The sequence below is a fragment of the Schistocerca piceifrons genome, chromosome X, assembly GCF_021461385.2.
Source record: "Schistocerca piceifrons isolate TAMUIC-IGC-003096 chromosome X, iqSchPice1.1, whole genome shotgun sequence".
NCBI classification, from domain to species: domain Eukaryota; kingdom Metazoa; phylum Arthropoda; class Insecta; order Orthoptera; family Acrididae; genus Schistocerca; species Schistocerca piceifrons.
The window spans coordinates 127,152,169-127,172,628 of NC_060149.1; the positions used below are offsets into that span (position 1 = coordinate 127,152,169).

The 20,460-nt window shown below is 42.7% G+C and overlaps 1 protein-coding gene across 3 annotated transcripts in view; it reads left to right on the top strand.

The window, feature by feature from the left end:
- Nucleotides 1-19,806, top strand: part of LOC124721749 (fizzy-related protein homolog) — a 123,778-nt gene extending 103,972 nt beyond the window's left edge. For 2 of the 3 annotated variants that reach the window (XM_047246851.1, XM_047246852.1), the window contains exon 11: nucleotides 17,590-19,806. In XM_047246851.1, the coding sequence (XP_047102807.1) occupies nucleotides 17,590-17,631 (42 nt within the window). In that variant the 3' untranslated portion in view covers nucleotides 17,632-19,806. The remainder of the gene's footprint in view (nucleotides 1-17,589) is intronic. The other variant, XR_007006386.1, reaches the window with a different exon arrangement.
- Nucleotides 19,807-20,460: the final 654 nt, after the last annotated feature.

Consider the following 20,460-nt stretch of genomic DNA (forward strand, 5'->3'; position numbering starts at 1 on the left):
ACTACCGTAGTAAATTTTATGTTGACATGGGGACTGTTCAAGTGTCTTAGGAAGTCACCGAGCTGTTCTTCCCCATGGCTCCACACAACGAAGGTATCATCGACGTATATATACCACACTTTAGGTTTACAAGGTGCCAAGTGCAGTGCCTGTGCTTTGAAGTGTTCCATAAAGAAGTTGGCCACCATTGGACTAAGAGGACTATCCATGGCGATGCCTTCCAGCTGTTTGTAGACGTTGCCATTCCATGTGAAATAGCTCATGGTGAGACATGCATGAAAGAGCATTGTGATGTCTTGGGGCAAGATGGAATTGATGTGCTACAGAGATTCCCTGAGTGGCACTTTAGTAAACAAAGAAACAACATCAAAGCTGACCAGGATGTCATTTGGCACAAGTTTTAGTTTCTTCAGCTTCAGATTCCAAGCTTTTCCACTCTAATGTTTTGATCATATGTCACCTGAAGATGTGGCTTTAATGCGACAAAACTGGTAGTGGTACAGTAATAAAGGACAAAAATACAGCTGAAGTGATTACTGATACCCAAGATGAATACTCATGGCTGTGGTTGCCCCACCTGCAAGGTTTAATGAATGGATCAGGGGCAGCTGCGTGTTTCCAAGGGGTCGCATCAGAAAAGTTCAGAATTGAGACAGGTCTCAGACAATGGGATGCCCTCTCATGTGTTCTGTTCGGTGTCATCTTAGAGAAAGTAATAAGTGAATGTAGGCAACAGGAATGTGTTGGATTACAGAAGTATGGTAATTTCAATCATCTCATGTATGCAGATGATATAGTACTACTAAGTGAACCAATCCATGAATTGAAAGAAATGTATCAAAAATGGACAACTACAAACAGAAGAAGATTGGGCTAAAAGTGAATCGAGACAAAACAGAGTTCGTGCAATTAGGAGGAAGACAAGAGCAGAAGATTTTCTTGAGATTGATGGCATGAGGTTCGAGAGAGTTCACCAATTCAGATGCTTGAGGCCTTGGTTTACCAGTAGCAACTTCATAGAAATTGACAAAGAAAGAACAGCAATGGGAATGAAATGCATTGTACCCTCAGGGAGATGCTCAGCCCAAAATCTATATCAGTGAATACTGAGATGAGAGTCTTCTGTAACACAGTGATATGTCCAGCAGTAATGTACAGTGAGAAACCTAGAGCATGAGAAAACACGAAAAGGAAAAATTGTTAGTATTTGAAAGGGAAGTAATGAGGAAGATATGGGGACCAATCTTAGATAAAGGAGAGTGGAGAAGGAGCAGGAATGAGGAAATCTACCTCTTGATGCAACAACCAACAATACTGCAGAAGCTGAAAAGCAAAAGAATCAAGTGGGCTGGTCCTGTAGTCTGTATGCCAGAAGAAAGGCAAAAAAAGCATTTGAGAGGAAATTAAACACCAGACGCCCCTTAGGACAACCGAGGGAGCAGTTGATGAATGACCTGACGAAGGACCGGGCAGCCCTGGAGACTGAAGACACCTGGAGGAAGTGGGCATAACACATAAAGGACTGGAGGCAGTTCATGGAATCGCGTGTGGTCTACAGGGCCTGCCACTGCTGGATATGTCCATATGACCATCGGAATGTTATGGGGGAGGCCAATTTATAAATGTGTTTAGTAAGTTGATTATCACAGTTGCTTAACCCTGTTTTGTAAGCATTGTGAACTGCAGGGAAAAATACTTATTTCTGATTTGTTCCTCACACAGTTCAGAAAATTATTACACTACTGATTTCAAATAATGAGATAACCTAGTTCGTAATGCACATATATCACTTAATGTGAGATCAAAATGAGTTCATTTTATCACCAGGAGACAGATAATTGTTGTTGTGAACAATCATGATGCCATTTAGTTCTGCACATTGATAACTCTCTCTACGCTCAAATTACGTGACTTGGAAAACAAGGCCATAACTTTACTACATCTCCTTTTTGAAGAAATATCTCTCGGCAGACCTCAGTGAAGCTGTTACCTTCGTATTAACACAACTGATAAGTAAAAGATATGGCACACTCCAACTCCCCCCTGCAGGTCCGGGGGTTAGAATAGGCCCGAGGTATTCCTGCCTGTCATAAGAGGTGACGAAAAGGAGTCTCGCACTTTTCGGCCTTTATGTGATGGTCCCCTGTGGGGTTTGACCGCCATTTTTCAAAATTTTTCCCGAAGAGCAAGACAAGGGCGCCTTACATGGTGCGTCATCTACATCTACATACATACTCCACAATCCACCATACGGTGCATGGCGGAGGGTACCTCGTACCACAACCAGCATCTTCTCTCCCTGTTCCCCTCCCAAACAGAACGAGGGAAAAATGACTGCCTATATGCCTCTGTACGAGCCCTAATCTCCCTTATCTTATATTTGTGGTCTTTCCGCGAAATGTAAGTTGGCGTCAGTAAAATTGTACTGCAGTCAGCCTCAAATGCTGGTTCTCTAAATTTTCTCAGTAGCGATTCACGAAAAGAACGCCTCCTTTCCTCTAGAGACTGCCACCTGAGTTCCTGAAGCATTTCCGTAACACTCCTGTGATGATCAAACCTACCAGTAACAAATCTAGCAGCCCACCTCTGAATTGCTTCTATGTCCTCCCTCGATCCGACCTGATAGGGATCCCAAACGCTCAAGCAGTACTCAGGAATAGATCGTATTAGTGTTTTATAAGCTGCCTCCTTTACAGATGAACCACATCTTCCCAAAATTCTACCAATGAACCGAAGACGACTATCCACCTTCCCCACAACTGCCATTACATGTCCATCATGTGCTGAGACCTATCGCATCCTTCGTCAACATGGATCTGCACTTCAGCTCATTCTCCAACTGTTGGGCAAGGTCACCCTCCTGGGTGCGTATTTTTCCATCAACTGTGCAGTATCGTTTTCTACGTTATGATAATAGACTTGTTTGCTGGGTTGCACCTGATATCCAGCACGGTAGCCAGTCCATTGTGGTGGTGCCACCATGTACCCTGTTGGTTGTAGCCTCCTGACCACACAGGGATTGCTCTACTGAGGCCTGCATCGTTAACTCCCCATGTATGCTGAGGAGTAGATGCCCATCACCCTGGGGCATCGGGACTCCTGGCACTGGTCATCCTGTCAGGTGGCCTTTGCTGCGGCTGGGTGGCACCTGCGCGGAGGGCCCCTGGTCGGAGTGAGTGGCATCAGGGCAGATGATACGTGATGAAGCATAGAACATCATCTCTGGCTGGTCGTCAAACACCAGCAGTCTCTAAAAGTTCACGGGCTCAATTCAACACACAGAAGTACGACCCCAAATCATTCCCCTCCCTGGCCACACCATGGGAGGGGATGGAGAATCTTTCATGACAATGAAGCCCCAGCATTTAGAGGACAAATTTGGGAAGGTGGAGGGCTTGTCCAAAATGAAATCAGGGTCACTCTTGATCAAAACAGCATCCTCTGCTCAGTCATGGGCGTTACTCGCTTGTGACAAGCTTGGGGATGTTTCTGTGACAGTCACGCCCCATAAGAGCTTAAATATGGTCCAGGGTATCATATTTCACAGGGACCTTCTTTTGCAGTCTGACAATGAGCTATGCGCCAATTTAGAGTGGCGAGGTGTACATTTCGTTAGGTGTGTACACCGGGGTCCGAGGGGTAATCAGGTTGCCACCGGTGCCTTCATCTCAGCCTTCGAGGGTGGTACATTGCCCGAGAAGCTCAAGGTGATGGTCTACCGGTGTGATGTAAAGCACTATATCCCTCCCCCAATGCAGTGCTTTAAACACTGGAAGTTCGGCCATACGTCTTCCCGCTGTAACTCCAGCGTCACAGGTCGAGATTGCGGACGCCCATCACATCCCAATACTCCATGTGCCCCACCTCCCATCTGTGTCAACTGCAAAGAGCATCATTCTCCTTGCTCGCCTGACTGCAGGATTCTGCAGAAAGAAAGGAAAATCATGGAGTACAAGACCCTGGACTGACTGACCTACGCTGAGGCTAAGAGGAAATTTGAACACCTACATCCTGTACGTATGACATCATCTTATGCTGCCGCTACAGCAGCTCTAGCCCCATCAGCTCCGTCAACCCCAGTCACCTCTCAGAGCTGGAAGACTACACCTGCCCCCTTGATAGTGGGGGGCACGTCCCTCCCTGTTGCTTGTGCACCACCTACTTCAGGAGTAACACCCCCACAACCATCAGGCACATCAGTCCCCACTTCTGCACCAGAGAAGTGTAAGTCGTCTTCAGCTCCTCTCGCTAGGAAGGGGTCCCTTGGGTCACTCCCTTCCCAGGTTTCTGCTAGTGGGAAAGATGACACCCGCCAGATGCTGAAGAGCCCAAAAGCACCTGGTCGTAGGGCTACATGCTCATCCTCAGTCCTGGAGACTGAATCAGTGAAGTCCTCCTAGCCAAGGAAACCAAGGAGCAGTGAGAGAAATCCAAAAAGAAGATCCCCAAGACCAAGGGAATTGCAGTGGCACCCACACCACCGCTACCTACAAGCTCTCCATCTGCGGATGAGGTAGAGATTCTGGCGTCCACTGAGGGCCTAGATCTCGCCGGACCCTCAGACACAATGGATATAGACAGCTCTGGCAATAAGTTGGTGGCAGCAGATGACCCTGAGGCATAAACTGCCTCATTGAATGTTCCATGCTTTCCCAGTCTTATGATGAAGTCATCTTCCAGTGGCATTGTGGCGGTTTTCTCCACCACCTGGCTGAGCTATGGCAACTGTTAAGCTTTTGCTCCTGCCTTCTGCATTGCCCTCCAGGAAACCTGGTTCCCAGCAATGCGGACCCTTGCCCCCGGCAGCTATAAGGGATATTACAGGAACCGTAGTGACTATAATCGAGTGTCAGGTGGAGTTTGCATTTATGTCCTAATGTCAGTCTGTAGTGAAACTGTGCCCCTTCAAACCCCTCTTGAAACTGTGGCTGCCAGAATGACGACACAGGAAATCATTGTCTGTAATGTAAATCTTCCTCCAGGTGGTGCAGTACCCCTGAATGTATTAGCTGCTCTGATTGATCAACTCCCTAAACTTTTCCTACTTTTGGGAGATTTTAATGCCCATAGTCCCATGTAGGGTGGCACCATGCTTTTTGGCTGAGGCAGAGACGTCGAAACTTTACTGTCTCAGTTTGACCTCTGCCTCGTACATACTGGGGCCGCCACACATTTCAGTGTGGCTCATGGTAGTTACTTGGCCATTTATTTAATTTGCAGCCCAGGACTTCTACCATCTATCCACTGGAGAGCACATGACAACCTGTGTGGTAGTGACCACTTCCCCATCTTCCTGTCACTGCCCTGGCATCATGCCCATGGCACCTCCCCAGATGGGCTTTAAACAAGGCAGATTGGGAAACTTTCACCTCTGCTGTTACTGTTGACTCTCCCCCACATGGGAAGATCGATGTGATGGTTGAGGAGGTGACTACAACAATCCTTTCTGCAGCAGAAAACGCGATCCTTCGCTCTTTACGGTGTCCCGGCGTAAGGCAGCCCCTTGGTGGTCACCGGAAGTCGCTGAAGCAATTAAGGATCGTTGATGATCTCTACAGTGGCGTAAGTGGCACCCTTCCCTGGATTACCTCATAGCCTTTAAACAGCTCCGTGCTAACTTATCAGACGATGAAAGCAGGAGTGTTGCGAGAGATACGTCTCGACCATTGGGTGCCATACATCACTTTCCCAAGTCTGGGCAAGGATCAAACATGTTTTCGGGCACCAGACCCCAACAGGTGTTCTTGGTGTTAACATGAACGGCATGTTATTTCCCGACGAAATTGTGAATGCCCAGCACTTTGCTGAGCACTACGCTCGAGCCTCTGCATCGGACAATCACCCTCCAGCCTTTTGCACTCTCAAATGGCGGCTGGAAGGGAAAGTCCTCTCGTTCACTACACACCACAGTGAATCCTATAATGCCCCATTTACAGAGTGGGAGCTCCTCAGTGCCCTTGCACATTGCCCCAACACTGCTCCTGGGCCAGATCGGATCCACAGTCAGATGATTAAACATCTCTTATCTGACTACAAAAGACATCTCCTCGTCGTCTTCACCTGGATTTGGTGCGATGCCGTCTTTCCATTGCAATAGTGGGAGAGCTCCATCATTCCGGTGCTCAAACCCGGTAAAAACCTTTCGCTCCTAACGATGGGCCTCCACAGCCGACGGCACATGCATGTCCCAGTGTTAACACCAGGACATAGGCAACTATGACTGAAATGATCATGTGACCATCGGGACTTGACGTTGGAGCTGTGGCTGATGAATCCTGATACCTTCTTCATCATACCAATGGGAGGATACAAATCCATTATCTTCCAGGGCTCCTTGACAGCTGTACTGTGGGATGGTACGGAAACAAGCTGGCAACAGCTCCATTAAGCTCTGGGGAATGTTCATGTGGACATCCATGGGTCTTGTGGAGTTCGTTCGAGGCTCCATGATGCCCAAGGAGTATCATTGTTCTGCCTGTAGGCTTCTGTCTCGGGTTCTTCGGCCGATGATCGTCTGATGATTTTTCTGACTGGGTGTTGTGTTATCTTCACCACCACCACCAACTTTCATTACAGATGTCGGAAATCATAGGCTGGGCAGACCAATAAAACAAGACAGGTGCTGATCTGTGGTGGAACTAACATCAGACTTTAATGCTGGTCAGAATAGAAATGTGTCCAAACATACAGTGCACTGAACGCTCCCCACAGGATAGAGAAAGTTTCAGAGTTTATGTCTATTACTGTTATACAATGGCATATTTAAAGACCACTGACATTTTAAGTGACACACATTCTGATAAACTGCTTGTAATTCAGTGTGCGGTTTGAGCTGGCTGTAGCCACTTAGCATAGGCATGTCAGTATTTCTTAAATGTATCTCATGGAAGCACAAGCATAAGAGTCTTTCCTGTGAAAGAACTTCAAATCCTTTGCAAATGTCTTGAATCCATTTCCATTTCACTGAATAATGGGAACAATACTATTTGAACAGTTGAGCTTATCCTTCTATCTTGGTAATGAGTACAAGAAATTGAAAATTTGACCTTCATTTGGAGAACTCTACATCTGTTGTAAGAGGTATCTCATCACGTTTTGTGTGTTCTTCCTGTCTGTGTCGATAACTGAGTGGTCAGCACGATGGAATGCCATGCAACGGGACCTGGGTTCGATTTCCAGCTGACATTTCGCCAGCACAAATGACTGGCATTGTCAAAGTTTCACCCTTCATCACAGGTGGTGAATTGGATCCAAGCTCACAGCTACTGTCTATATGTACCTGTGCGCCAACATCCTAGGGCTTCTCTGTGGTCATTTCGGGTGCGGTTCTCTTGCTACCTGCAATGGTCGTTCGCTGCAGCACATGAAGCCAGGATCTGTTTACCTTGAGGCCTTTCTCTTTCTTGTTGAAGCTGTTCTCATGTTTGCCCTGTGGGACCCCATTATCGTAAATAGGGACCAGGGAGGATTCAATGTTATGCTAATTCCTCTAACAAACAAGTTCAAGGTGTCATCTTTCACTGAAACTGTGTCTGTGGGATTCACTTCTCCTGTTCCTGTATTGGGTGTATCACTATTTTTAGTGGACATGGTCTAGCAGCAGCTTTAGGGCCATCCGTCTCACCTTCTCTCTATGCAGATGACTTCCACATTTTGTACTGCTCCACCAGTACTGGTGTTGCTGAGCGGCGCCTCCAGGGAGCCCTCCACAAGGCACAGTCATGGGCTCTAGCCCACAGTTTCCAGTTTTCGGCCACAAAGTCGTGTGTTATGCACTTCTGTTGATGTCGTGTCATTCATCCGGAACCAGAACTTTACCTTCATGACGATCCACTCACTGTAGTGGAGACATGTCGATTTTTAGCACTGGTTTTTGATGCCTGATTGACATGGATTCGTCAGCTTAAGCGGAAGTGCTGCCAGCACCTCAGTGCCCTCCGCTGCCTGGGCAGTGCCAACTGGGGTGCAGATTGCTCTGCGCTGTTTCATCTCTACAGAGTCCTTGTTCAATCCTGCCTTGACTATGGGAGTCTGGATTATGGTTCAGTGCGCCCTCAGCATTGCGTTTACTCGACCCAGTGCACCACTGTGGCATTCACCTAGCGACAGGAGCTTTTAGGACGAGTGTGGTGACCAACGTCCTGGCGGAGGCCAGGGTCCCTCCATTGCAGTTTAGGCGTGAACAACTGCTGGCCAGTTACGTTGCACACGTTCGTAGTTCTCCTCCTGCGCATCCGAATTACTGTCTCCTTTCCCCACCCATGGCGGTTCATCTCCCGCACTGGTGGCCCAGGTCAGGACTTCCAATTGCAGTTTGTGTCTGATCCCTTCTTTCCAAACTGGAGTCCTTGCCTTTACCACATATAGTTGAGGCCTATTCAAGTACACCTCCATGATGTACACCTAGGCCGTGGCTTCGCCTGGAACTTTCACAAGGCCCCAAGGACTCAGTTAACCCCGCAGCTCTCTGCTGTAGTTTGGGCGCTAATGACCATAGAAGTTTTGCGCCCTAAAACCACAAACAAAAAAAAAAAAAAAAAAAAAGCTCTCTGCTGCCACTTCCTCTCAGTTCTTGACATATACCGAGGCCATGAAGTGGTTTACACTGACGGCTCGATGGCTGATGATTCCGTCGGCTTTGCGTATGTCCATGTAGGTCATATTGAACAGCATTCCTTGCCTGATGGCTGCAGTGTTTTCACTGCCGAGCTGGTGGCTATATCTCGTGCTCTTGAACACATCTGATCATGCCCTGGGGAGTCGTTTCTTCTGTGTGCTGACTCCTTGAGCAGCCTACAAGCTATTAACCAGTGCTACCCTCATCATCCTGTGGTAGCGACCATCCAGGAGTCCATCTATGCCCTGGAACGGTCCAGTTGTTCAGTGGTGTTTGTCTAGACCCCATGTCCTGTCGGAATCCCAGGCAACAAACTTGCTGATGGGTTGGCCAAACAGGCTATGCGGAAATTACTTATGGAGATCAGCTTCTCTGCAACTGACCTGCGTTCAGTACTACGCCACAAGGTTTTGTGGCTTTGGGAGGCAGAATGGCATAACCTCAGTATGCACAACAAACTGCATGCCAGTAAGGAGACTACGAAAGTGTGGAGGACCTCCATGAGGGCCTCTTGTAGGGACTGTGTGGTTCTCTGTCAGCTCCACATTGGCCGCGCTTGGGTGACACATGGCTACCACCTGCGCAATGATGACCCACCTCAGTGTAGGTGCGGCACCCGGCTGACAGTGGCCCCTATCTTGGTGAGCTGTCCTCCTTTGGCTGCCCTGTGACGGACTCTTCCGTTACTGGACTCGTTGCCATTAATTTTAGCTGACAACGCCTCATGAGCTAATTTAGTTTTACATTTTATATGTGACGGTGGGTTTTATGATTCTATATAAGTTTTAGCGCATGTCCTTTGTCCTTTTGTGTTCTCCACTGTAATGCTTTTAGGCTGGAGGTTTTAGTGTGTCACAGAGTGGCTGGCTTTTCCTTTTTATTCTCGTGGTCGGCCAGCCGTGGGCATCTGTTCTCTTGTTTTTATCCCTTCTACCTGTTTCTTGCTTCTCTCTGTGGTTTTCTTCTCCCGTTTTGTCCACAGTAGTGTTGGTTGTCCTCCTGTCGTTCTTCTGGTTCTTTCATTCTCCTGTTATTGTGCTGTATGTCTCCTTTCTTTTCTTCTTTCCCTTTATTTTACTAGGCACAAGGGACCGATGACCTCGCAGTTTTGTCCCTTTCCTCCCTCCTTTAAACCAACCAAACAACACTCCAACTGAAGCGAAATTAGTCATAAAGTATAGTATTTTCTCTTCACTTGAAATGCTTACATAATCACTTGGGGTATATAAACTTAAATAAAATGGTAGGCTTCATTACAGACTCAAGTGCATTAAATTGGCCAGGAGCTGCTCCACTTTATCAATTTATTTCAGATCTGAAGGATGTTATCTCAGCTGTATTATGAAAGTGATTAAAACAAGAGTAGAACCATGGATATTGCGTATTCATAAAGAAGGTGAAGGAGGTTAGTGATTGGAAGTAAATAACAAAATGTGGAAGATAGAAAGTAACGGAGATACCAGGTTTTAAATCTTGCGCTGCTTATAAATGTTTTGTGTTATGCCTAGTAGTCACTTATTTAAAGAGGCAAGAATGAATTTTATTGTCATTAAATTTAGTAGTATATGACCTTAATATTTATAACAAAGACTCGCCATGACTCAACTGAAACAATTGCTAGCAGTAAATTTTTGTTTTTGACCTGAAATTGCACTGAAGTAAGCTATGCAGTTTAAAATTAACCATAATCTAAGTTGTCTCTTTATGTGAATGGAGCGATGATAAAAAAGAAATGAATAAAACCTTCTTCTTTTGCTAAGGATGATACAGCTTATGAATATGCGCAGGAAGTCAGAAAATAGGTTTTATTTTGTGATTCTCTTGCAAAATCTGTCCGGAGGCTTCAAAACCGAGATAGAGTGGCAGATTGCCAACATATTGCCAAAGCAGTTGTTGTTTCTGACATAATGATAATTTGTGTTTAATTTACAGTCTTTGTATGAAATATCTGTGGCAGTGGTTCATAAAACACAGATCACAAGGAATTCATTTGAAACAGTTGAACTGTTGGTAGCGCAACACTTGAGATGACATAATGCAGATGTATCAGAAATTAACTAAATACATGTTTTTCACTTAGTAACTTGGCACACACTGACCTGTCACTCAGTATGATAATTGTTACATTAAGTTATTCGAAGAACAACAACAACAGTAATAACAACCCATATACACTCCTGGAAATTGAAATAAGAACACCGTGAATTCATTGTCCCAGGAAGGGGAAACTTTATTGACACATTCCTGGGGTCAGATACATCACATGATCACACTGACAGAACCACAGGCACATAGACACAGGCAACAGAGCATGCACAATGTCGGCACTAGTACAGTGTATATCCACCTTTCGCAGCAATGCAGGCTGCTATTCTCCCATGGAGACGATCGTAGAGATGCTGGATGTAGTCCTGTGGAACGGCTTGCCATGCCATTTCCACCTGGCGCCTCAGTTGGACCAGCGTTCGTGCTGGACGTGCAGACCGCGTGAGACGACGCTTCATCCAGTCCCAAACATGCTCAATGGGGGACAGATCCGGAGATCTTGCTGGCCAGGGTAGTTGACTTACACCTTCTAGAGCACTTTGGGTGGCACGGGATACATGCGGACGTGCATTGTCCTGTTGGAACAGCAAGTTCCCTTGCCGGTCTAGGAATGGTAGAACGATGGGTTCGATGACGGTTTGGATGTACCGTGCACTATTCAGTGTCCCCTCGACGATCACCAGTGGTGTACGGCCAGTGTAGGAGATCGCTCCCCACACCATGATGCCGGGTGTTGGCCCTGTGTGCCTCGGTTGTATGCAGTCCTGATTGTGGCGCTCACCTGCACGGCGCCAAACACGCATATGACCATCATTGGCACCAAGGCAGAAGCGACTCTCATCGCTGAAGACGACACGTCTCCATTCGTCCCTCCATTCACGCCTGTCGCGACACCACTGGAGGCGGGCTGCACGATGTTGGGGCGTGAGCGGAAGACGGCCTAACGGTGTGCGGGACCGTAGCCCAGCTTCATGGAGACGGTTGCGAATGGTCCTCGCCGATACCCCAGGAGCAACAGTGTCCCTAATTTGCTGGGAAGGGGCGGTGCGGTCCCCTACGGCACTGCGTAGGATCCTACGGTCTTGGCGTGCATCCGTGCGTCGCTGCGGTCCGGTCCCAGGTCGACGGGCACATGCACCTTCCGCCGACCACTGGCGACAACATCGATGTACTGTGGAGACCTCACGCCTCACGTGTTGAGTAAGTCGGCGGTACGTCCACCCAGCCTCCTGCATGCCCACTATACGCCCTCGCTCAAAGTCCGTCAACTGCAATACGGTTCCCGTCCACACTGTCGCGGCATGCTACCAGTGTTAAAGACTGCGATGGAGCTCCGTATGCCACGGCAAACTGGCTGACACTGACGGCGGCGGTGCACAAATGCTGCGCATCTAGCGCCATTCGGCGGCCAACACCACGGTTCCTGGTGTGTCCGCTGTGCCGTGCGTGTGATCATTGCTTGTACAGCCCTCTCGCAGTGTCCGGAGCAAGTATGGTGGGTCTGACACACCGGTGTCAATGTGTTCTTTTTTCCATTTCCAGGAGTGTACATGTGAAATGTATAACTGTGATTTATCGCTTCTGTATTTGTCCACCCAGGCACCTAATGATTGGTTTGTATTCCTGGTAATGGAATCCCCTATGGAGGTCATTTCACTGATTAATTTTTGAACAAAGTACCGTTAGATACATGACTTCCACAAAGTCATCCATAATCTCTGTGACTATGAATCAGACAAGAGAGACAAAGTCTCAGTTGCTCTGTGCGAAATATTGTAGATCAATATGATTTTCTATCCCTCCCAAAACCCCCACCAATCTCCCTGCCTCCCCCCCCCCTCCCCTCCTCTCTCTCTCTCTCTCTCTCTCACACACACACACACACACACACACACACACACACACACACACACACACAGAGAGAGAGAGAGAGAGAGAGAGAGAGAGAGAGAGAGAGAGAGCGAGAGCGGGGGGGGGGGGGGGGGGGGGAGTGTATGAAACTGCATTAAGTGGATGGCATATTTTTCTTCTCCAAAACACCATTTATCTGCTTTTTCAGTTTGAAATAATTAGCATGCTATAGCATTCACTGAGGTTGTTGTTTTCTGACCTGTTCTGCTATCAGTTAACTTACCAAATAGTGGAAGCTTTGAGTCATTGGCAAGTACATAAAAAAAGAATGAAAACTTTGCTATTTTCCTTTTTTTGTGTACCTGTTGATGACTCAACACTTCTACTATTTGATGAGTTGTTACCTTTACTCCTAAATTCTTACATTCTGCAAGAACTTTCCACCATATTTATTTGTTGGCTTTGCTGTGTGACAGCCAGCTCTAAAGTTTGGGTGGTGATATATTATTTCAAACACACCAGTTATGGTAGTTATTGAAAATTGACAGTGTTTGGGTCAGCTTTTATAATTACTCAGTTGTAGGTATAGGAACACAATTCAGTATGCAGTCACTACATTATTTCTTAGTGGTGACTTGTAACAGTTTGGTAGTACACTTTGAATAACTAAGCTAAATGAAGAATACCATGTGGTGTACTGTTACAGTTTTATCACTGTTCATTGAAAGAATTCGTGAATGATGTGATCATTTAAAGGGCTACTGTATCTTGCTGTTACAATTTGATCATAAATTTGTAGTATTGTGTCACTTATATTAAGCTTATGTAGTAAGCACATGTACTACTCTATAACCATAGTGTTGACGAGCCATCATTCATTTAAATAGAAAGATTTGAAGTTTTCCATTCTAGATAAGAAAGTCTGATTCTGATTCCTACAGTGAGGAGGTAACTTTGAGTATTGTAAGTTGTAATAATAATGTTGCAGAGATGGGGCGGGCAGCACAAAACTGCTCTGTGTGGCGTAGGATGGAGTTTTGACAGATTCGTCATCAGGTAGATTTGAAACGTGAAAGCTTTGGTAAGGATGCAATTGTACTTATAGAGGTCATCACAGCTGGAACAGAACTGCATGCCCTGAAGACAGATGTTATTAAACAGGGAACATTTGATGTGCAACAGATGGCGGGTGTAAAAGTGGAGATTGTTGTTGGGTTGTATGTGTATGAATGTTTTGGAATACAGTCTGTTTGATACTAAAAATCACAGTGGCAATAATTGTTTGGGATTCCAAGAAGCACCAGGACAGTTACATTCAAGGAATGAGTTAAGTTGAAAAGTTTCACCATGGATCCACATCATGAACATAACAGTTAAACAATCCTCCAGTTCAGGAGATAGTGAGTGGCCAAGGGTGTCCCCTGTGTACACTGCAGGGCTCCCAATTATAGAACTGTGGAGTAAAAAAATCAAGATAATGATGGTTGTTTGCTTTACTTTTGTATTCAGCTGTGTAACATCAGAGCTTACACTAAATCATTACCACAATTCCTGTTATTCTGGAGGTAACGAGTTGTTCAGAATCGTCGCAAAGTAATAAATAACTCACATTTTTTGTTATTTTCTTTTTCTAATTTTATTTATTTATTTTAAATTAGAGTTCTAGAATTATAATTCTTTGATTGCTGTGCAAAGTAAACAGTATAATACCAGAAGAAAAATGCATCATCTAAGTATAATATTCCTATCTAGTAGTATTTTACAAGTTCTACACAGAGAGACTGCATGGCAGTTACTTACTACTTTCAGTCCACCCCATTACATGACTTGCAGGATCTCAAATGAAGAAGAGAGAAAAAGAGAACAAGTTGACAAAGTCTCTTCACGTCTTTATTCCCTGTACAAATTTTATAAGTCACAAATGATACAGTTATCCAAAAATTAGGAAGTCCAGTTCTTCTGTTATGTCCTTGTTGCCCATGTGTTCAACACGTCACCAAAAACATTCTAACTTGTTCTTAAGAAAACAGCTGCCGTATGTGTATTGGACAAGTCTCTCACTGCTTTTTTATCTCTCTTATTGTTGATTAATTGTTGGTGTTATTTTTCTGCCTTGTGTGAATTATATTCACCTACCTTTGTATTTACATAATTTTTATTAAAATATAATTTAAACACAGGTAACAACATCACATTGATTAGCTTAACTATTTTCATCTTTTGAACATACACTTCATTACTGAGAAAATGATATATAGTAAATCGGAAAAAAAGGTTTTAGGGTAACTCTTCATGTCTTAGCTCCTTCAAGAGCTCTTTGTAGAATGCTTTCCTGGTGACATCATGATATGGACCCATGGTTAAGTGAACACTTTACTTTTTCTCTTTCAGTTTAACTCATACTTGTAAACATAATTGATTTGGAGCTTCTGAATGTGCCATATAATAAACCTTGCAGTAAATAGCTTTCTCCACATCCATACATAAAACCCAGCAACTGACATGCCTGATCATCTGCTGGTAGCAGTATAGCCTAGTTCTCCTGCAATGTGCTCAACTATACTGCTGTTTTAGACATATAACCTTTTATTGTTCATTTTATACTGTTCCATAATTGAATTAAGTGTCACCTTACACTGCATAATTTTGTAGCTTTCATTAAATTAAAATATGCCAGCAAATATCCTGTTAACTGTGAACAATCGCTAATGGTCTCAAACTAAACTCCATCCGAACATGCCTCAGAAGGCCCAGTGGTACTGACTGACCACCATGTCATCTTCAGCCAGTTGGGGTCACTTGATGTGGATGTGGAGGGGCATGTGGTCAGCACACTGCTCTACCAGCCGTTGTCAGTTTTAGTAGCTGGAGCTGCTACTTCTCAATCAAGTAGCCCCTCAATTGGCCCCACGAGGTCTGATGGCACTCCGCTTGCCAACAGCACTCTGCAGACCTGGATGGTCTCCCATCCAAGTGCCAGCTAACCCGACAGCCTTTAACTTTGGTGATTTCTCGGGAACCAGTGTTAGCACTGTGGCAAGACTGTTGGCACTAATGGTCTCAAGAAACAAATAAAAAAACTCAGAGCTATGCCCAGTTACACATAATGCTGATAACAGATCATTCAAGAGGAACTTCAGTACTCTAAATATCATGTTTTAAACATTTCACATCTCTTTCCAAGCACTGCTTGAGTAGTACCATCACTCGCAGTCACTAGAAGTTAAGCCTATCACTTTGAATGTTCTCTGATAAAATTAGTAATGATGATGATGATAACACTAATAACATTAATAAAAAGTTACTGTTGTAAACTGGCCATGAACAAGTGTGAACCTGTCAGTTGTGGTCTCTTAGTTTTGCACATGCAACTCACAAGTGAACCTTTCAGTTCTACTATCGGTTGGCTTGTTTGCTAGCTGCTTGCCACAAATACAGAATAAAAATTTTCTGATTCTCTTTTGCAAGAATTGATGTAACTGTGTTCATCTTAAAGCTTCCAAATATCACTGATTTTCGGACTAATTGTATCGTGGATTTATCCGTACAACTCTCTTTTCTTTCTTTCTTTTTTTTCTTTTTTCTTCCAGCTATCCCATAGTATTACCTTGCAGCTGCACAGTCTATCAAAAAACCTCACTGCCCTGTGTATATTTCTTCATTGCATAATTGTATCATTTAGCAAGCTCTTTTAAATTCATTGTTATTCATTCATAATTATTCTTATTTTCTGCGAAATTCGCAATGGAATGCATACAAGATTTCATTTTAATTCTCTCCCATTAGCTACATTTACTGGCCACTGTAAGTTACTCATTGATTTAGGACTCCATAATTGTCAGTTTCTCTTACTGTATATACTTACAATTCTTTCTAATTGCCATCTATTCTACCATTCACATGGAGCTGCTTACTCTTCTTAGCTCTGTGCATTTTCTATACATTTGAATGCCTTGTCTGTAGCAAATGAGGATAGAGATAGATATCATGCGTTAGAACTGTTACAACATATGAGAATATATCTCCATCCTTAAGCTTGGTGTTGAGTAATCACCTGTACTTAATTATTCCTCAGCATGTTGTTACTTCTTCACATTGAAATTTTTTTCTAGAGTGCTTGGTGATATTTCTTCCTTTATTTCATTTTTATGTATTTTATTCCTGTCATTGCTTTATCTGTATCACCAATGAGAGTCCCCATCAGTATCTTAATTTATTGTAGTTATCAGTGTACTTATTTCTCTCTGTTTGTCATTATGACACATGAGATAATGTTAGAGTGTTTTTATATGAAATGTTGTTTACATAAGGAAAAGGCAGGAATAAGTCAATTACACACTAATTTTATTTGTGATTTTAAACTATCACATGAACACACTATTGTCATAAGTTGACAATTTCTGAAAACTTTTGTGTTTGATTTAGGCATCATGATCCTAAATATCATACTTCTGCATATTAATCCCATCATTTTGCTAGTCCTGCCAAGCAGAACAATATTTTTCTATAGAATATCTTGTGAATGAAGTGTTCTTGGCATTTCATTTTTGTATCTGGTAATATAATAATTCTTGCAAATTACTTTATGTTTTATGTTTGTGGGATCTCAGTTCATAGTATTAAATTTTAAATTTGCACAACTATATACAGGAAAGGACTTACAAGGCAAATATCTGTTGCCTAAAAGCTCCGGTATAGACTTACTTGATATTATAAAATAAATAAAAATATTATTTTGTGATATTATGTAGCAGTATATTACCATTACAGTGATACTGTGAGGTCATATGACTCATATTTACATATGCCATTAAGGTGCTAGTATTGCTAGTTATGTAACTGTAATGCCATGTGCCATCTTTTCCATGTGACGTATTCCTGTCTTAATTATTTATAACAGTACTATTGTAGGACATCTGTCCAAGTGCGTGTGTGTAGGTAATTCCTGTTATGTAATGCTTGCTTTTTCTTTAAGTAGCAGTAGATAAGTATCAGCTTTTGTTCAAAAATGCTTGTTACTCACCAGAATCATATTATTACATACAATACTTATGAACTCTCATTTCTGTTCACAGGAAAATAAATCAGTTCTGAACCTGTACGCAAGCATACGATAACTGCAAACTGGCCAGCTCTTGGTTTAAATGCAGACATTCAACATATTCACTCTGTGTGTGTGTGTGTGTGTGTGTGTGTGTGCACACTTGAATGTGTGCATGTTTATTAAATGTGATATGTGTAGTAAATATGTTATATTGAATTACGTCTCTGTAAAGCTATTAATTTACTAAATATAAATTGTTACATATGTAATAGGAATGTCTTACATATGTGGAATGTGAAATGTAGTATAACTTACATTGCAGTTTAATTTGCTCTTCTGTATTATATTGATTTCCTCGGGAAAAGAATCCCTGCTCTGGTTTTTACAAGAGCAGTATAATAGCTGTGAATGGACATTATAAGTTTCAGTGTCAATGTATAAATCCAGTATTTACAATGTAAAACTCAAAAAGATGGTGAGTGCCACATTGTATAACGTTGCTAAATTGTTATAAAAAGAAAAAGCGCCCCCCGCCCCCCCCCACCACCTTCTCTCTCTCTCTCTCTCTCTCTCTGTCTCTCTCTCTGTGTGTGTGTGTGTGTGTGTGTGTGTGTGTGTGTGTGTGTGTGTGTTTGTGTTTGTTTGTTTGTGTGTGATAAATTTATACACATGGTGTACAACACTTGAAAGTAAGCTGATACGTAAAACGTATGTTGATGTACTGTATGTGGAATTAATGCTTATTATATGTAATGATATTGCCATTGTATGTATGATATTCTTGCTGTGCAAAGGTTTTGGTTGTTAACTGATTTATTGTAGACGTATTTCGTGTTGAAATTGTGAATTTTATTTTGTTGAATATTTCACATAATTATTGTTGTTATAAACATGAAAGTCTGAGTCTTTTGTACTGTTCTGTTACTTTTTGCATGTATGTATTTTTTTTGTGTGTGTGTTCTTCTTATTGTAAATTTTGAAAGTTGTAGTGTGTGTTCACATTTTCATGAAATAAATTTTTTGTGAGCTTGACTAAAGACCTTTATATGGATGTATAGATCGCTATATTAGTCTTGCCAGTCTCATAGTTTGAAAATTAGTAATTGTTATACAAGGGCTGTTCAGAAAGTAATTTAAGTTTTTCTGCTGCTCAATGAGAGAAGGTGCTAGTGTCCCCATCTTAGTTTCGGGGCATCTACTGAATCATTATGTATCATGTGATTGTTTGTGGTGCATGTTGCCTCTACTTTGTTCACTGTGAATGTTTAAAATGTGTGTTGCAGTAGAAAATCCTGCAAGTTATGAAGTGCGATCAGTGATTAGTTTTTTATTTGCCAATAAAACCGATTGGAATGTATCAGGAACTTTGTACGATGTATGGAAATGATATAATTAGTGAAGCCAGAGTGAGACAATGGTGCATCATGTTTAACAGTGGCACACTAGTGTTTTCAGGGAAGCACGAAGTGATAAGCCAAGCATTGTCAAGGCTGAACTGGTAGAGAAAATCAGTGTAAAGATATGGAAAAAAATTGTGAAACATTAAAAAAACTGGAGGAGAGTGATACAAAACAAGCATTGAGGAAAATTGCATTAAAAGATTTTTCTTTCCATCTGTGACAATGAATAACTATACACAACCATTTGAACTCAACAGATCTTGGATGGTTTTGTTATGGGAGCATGATGGTCATTCACAGTTCAGTTTGGACCTTCATCTGAGTGATTTTCACTTGTTTCCACACATGAGGACCTGGGTCGCAACACGGCACTTCAGCAATGATGAGAAACTGCATGCAACCATTCATGCATGGTTGAACCCTCAGTAGGCAAGATTCTATGATGGAATTAACAACAAAGTGAATCGTTGTGATGTCGTACTATATATAGAGATTACGTTGAAAAATAGCTGAATAGTTTGGCTTTCAAATGTATATTATAATATGTGTTTCATTTGATTTTTTTTATTCTGAAATGTAAGTTACTTTCTGAATAGCCCTCACATAATGTATGGACAAATTACAAAAAGCTATTACATATTTTCTGATTTGAAATATGCCATTGAAGTGCGCAAAGATTATAACTTACTCAGCAGTAATATGGGCACCAAGCAGCAGAAGGATAAGCTGAATTGAGGTTGTAAGAGACAAAAATAAAATTATGAGGAAGAAAAGCCTACAAAATGAACAGTCAGTATTAGAAAACAATGTAATTATGATTCTTGATTATTTCCGGTTTACTTGTGTCCACAATCCTTTCAATATCTTAGAAATTGTCAAAATGTTACACCTTGTTCTCATACAGTAATAAATATGAGTGCAGTATTGATGTGAATTTGATAGGATTGAGTGCTATGCCCTTTTATATAGATGATTAGAAATCTTGTTTCCACTCATATGAAATGAAGTATGTAAGTATGATTAAGATGAGGATGATGCCCTCTTAGCAGGAATCAACAATCATGGACTCACTTAATAGTGGACTGGTACTGGAGGAAGGCACAATAGCCAAAATCACAATCTTAAATAAATAAATAAAATTAATAACAGTCCATGCAGAAAATGTCATTCCTAAAACATTATGATTTTTCAGGCTTTCACTGCTCTAGTCATATTCTCATCAGGTGTTGCAGTCTATGTCTTCAGATATTTGTCATTTCTGATAAAGAAAATTTGAGTGGTGTGTACAAATGAAGTGTTCTGCCCAGAGCAAAATAATCAGTGTATTGCTCCCCATGTTTTAGTGTTCCTACATAATACACCTCAGCTCACTTCTCCCAGCAGATAGCAACAGGGTGGTGTGCTCTATATTGGGAACTCAGTTGATTCTGACTCTTTGTTGAATAATTAATATATCTGGAAACTTAGAAGTTCTCACTTGTTTGTTCAATGGCAAAATGATG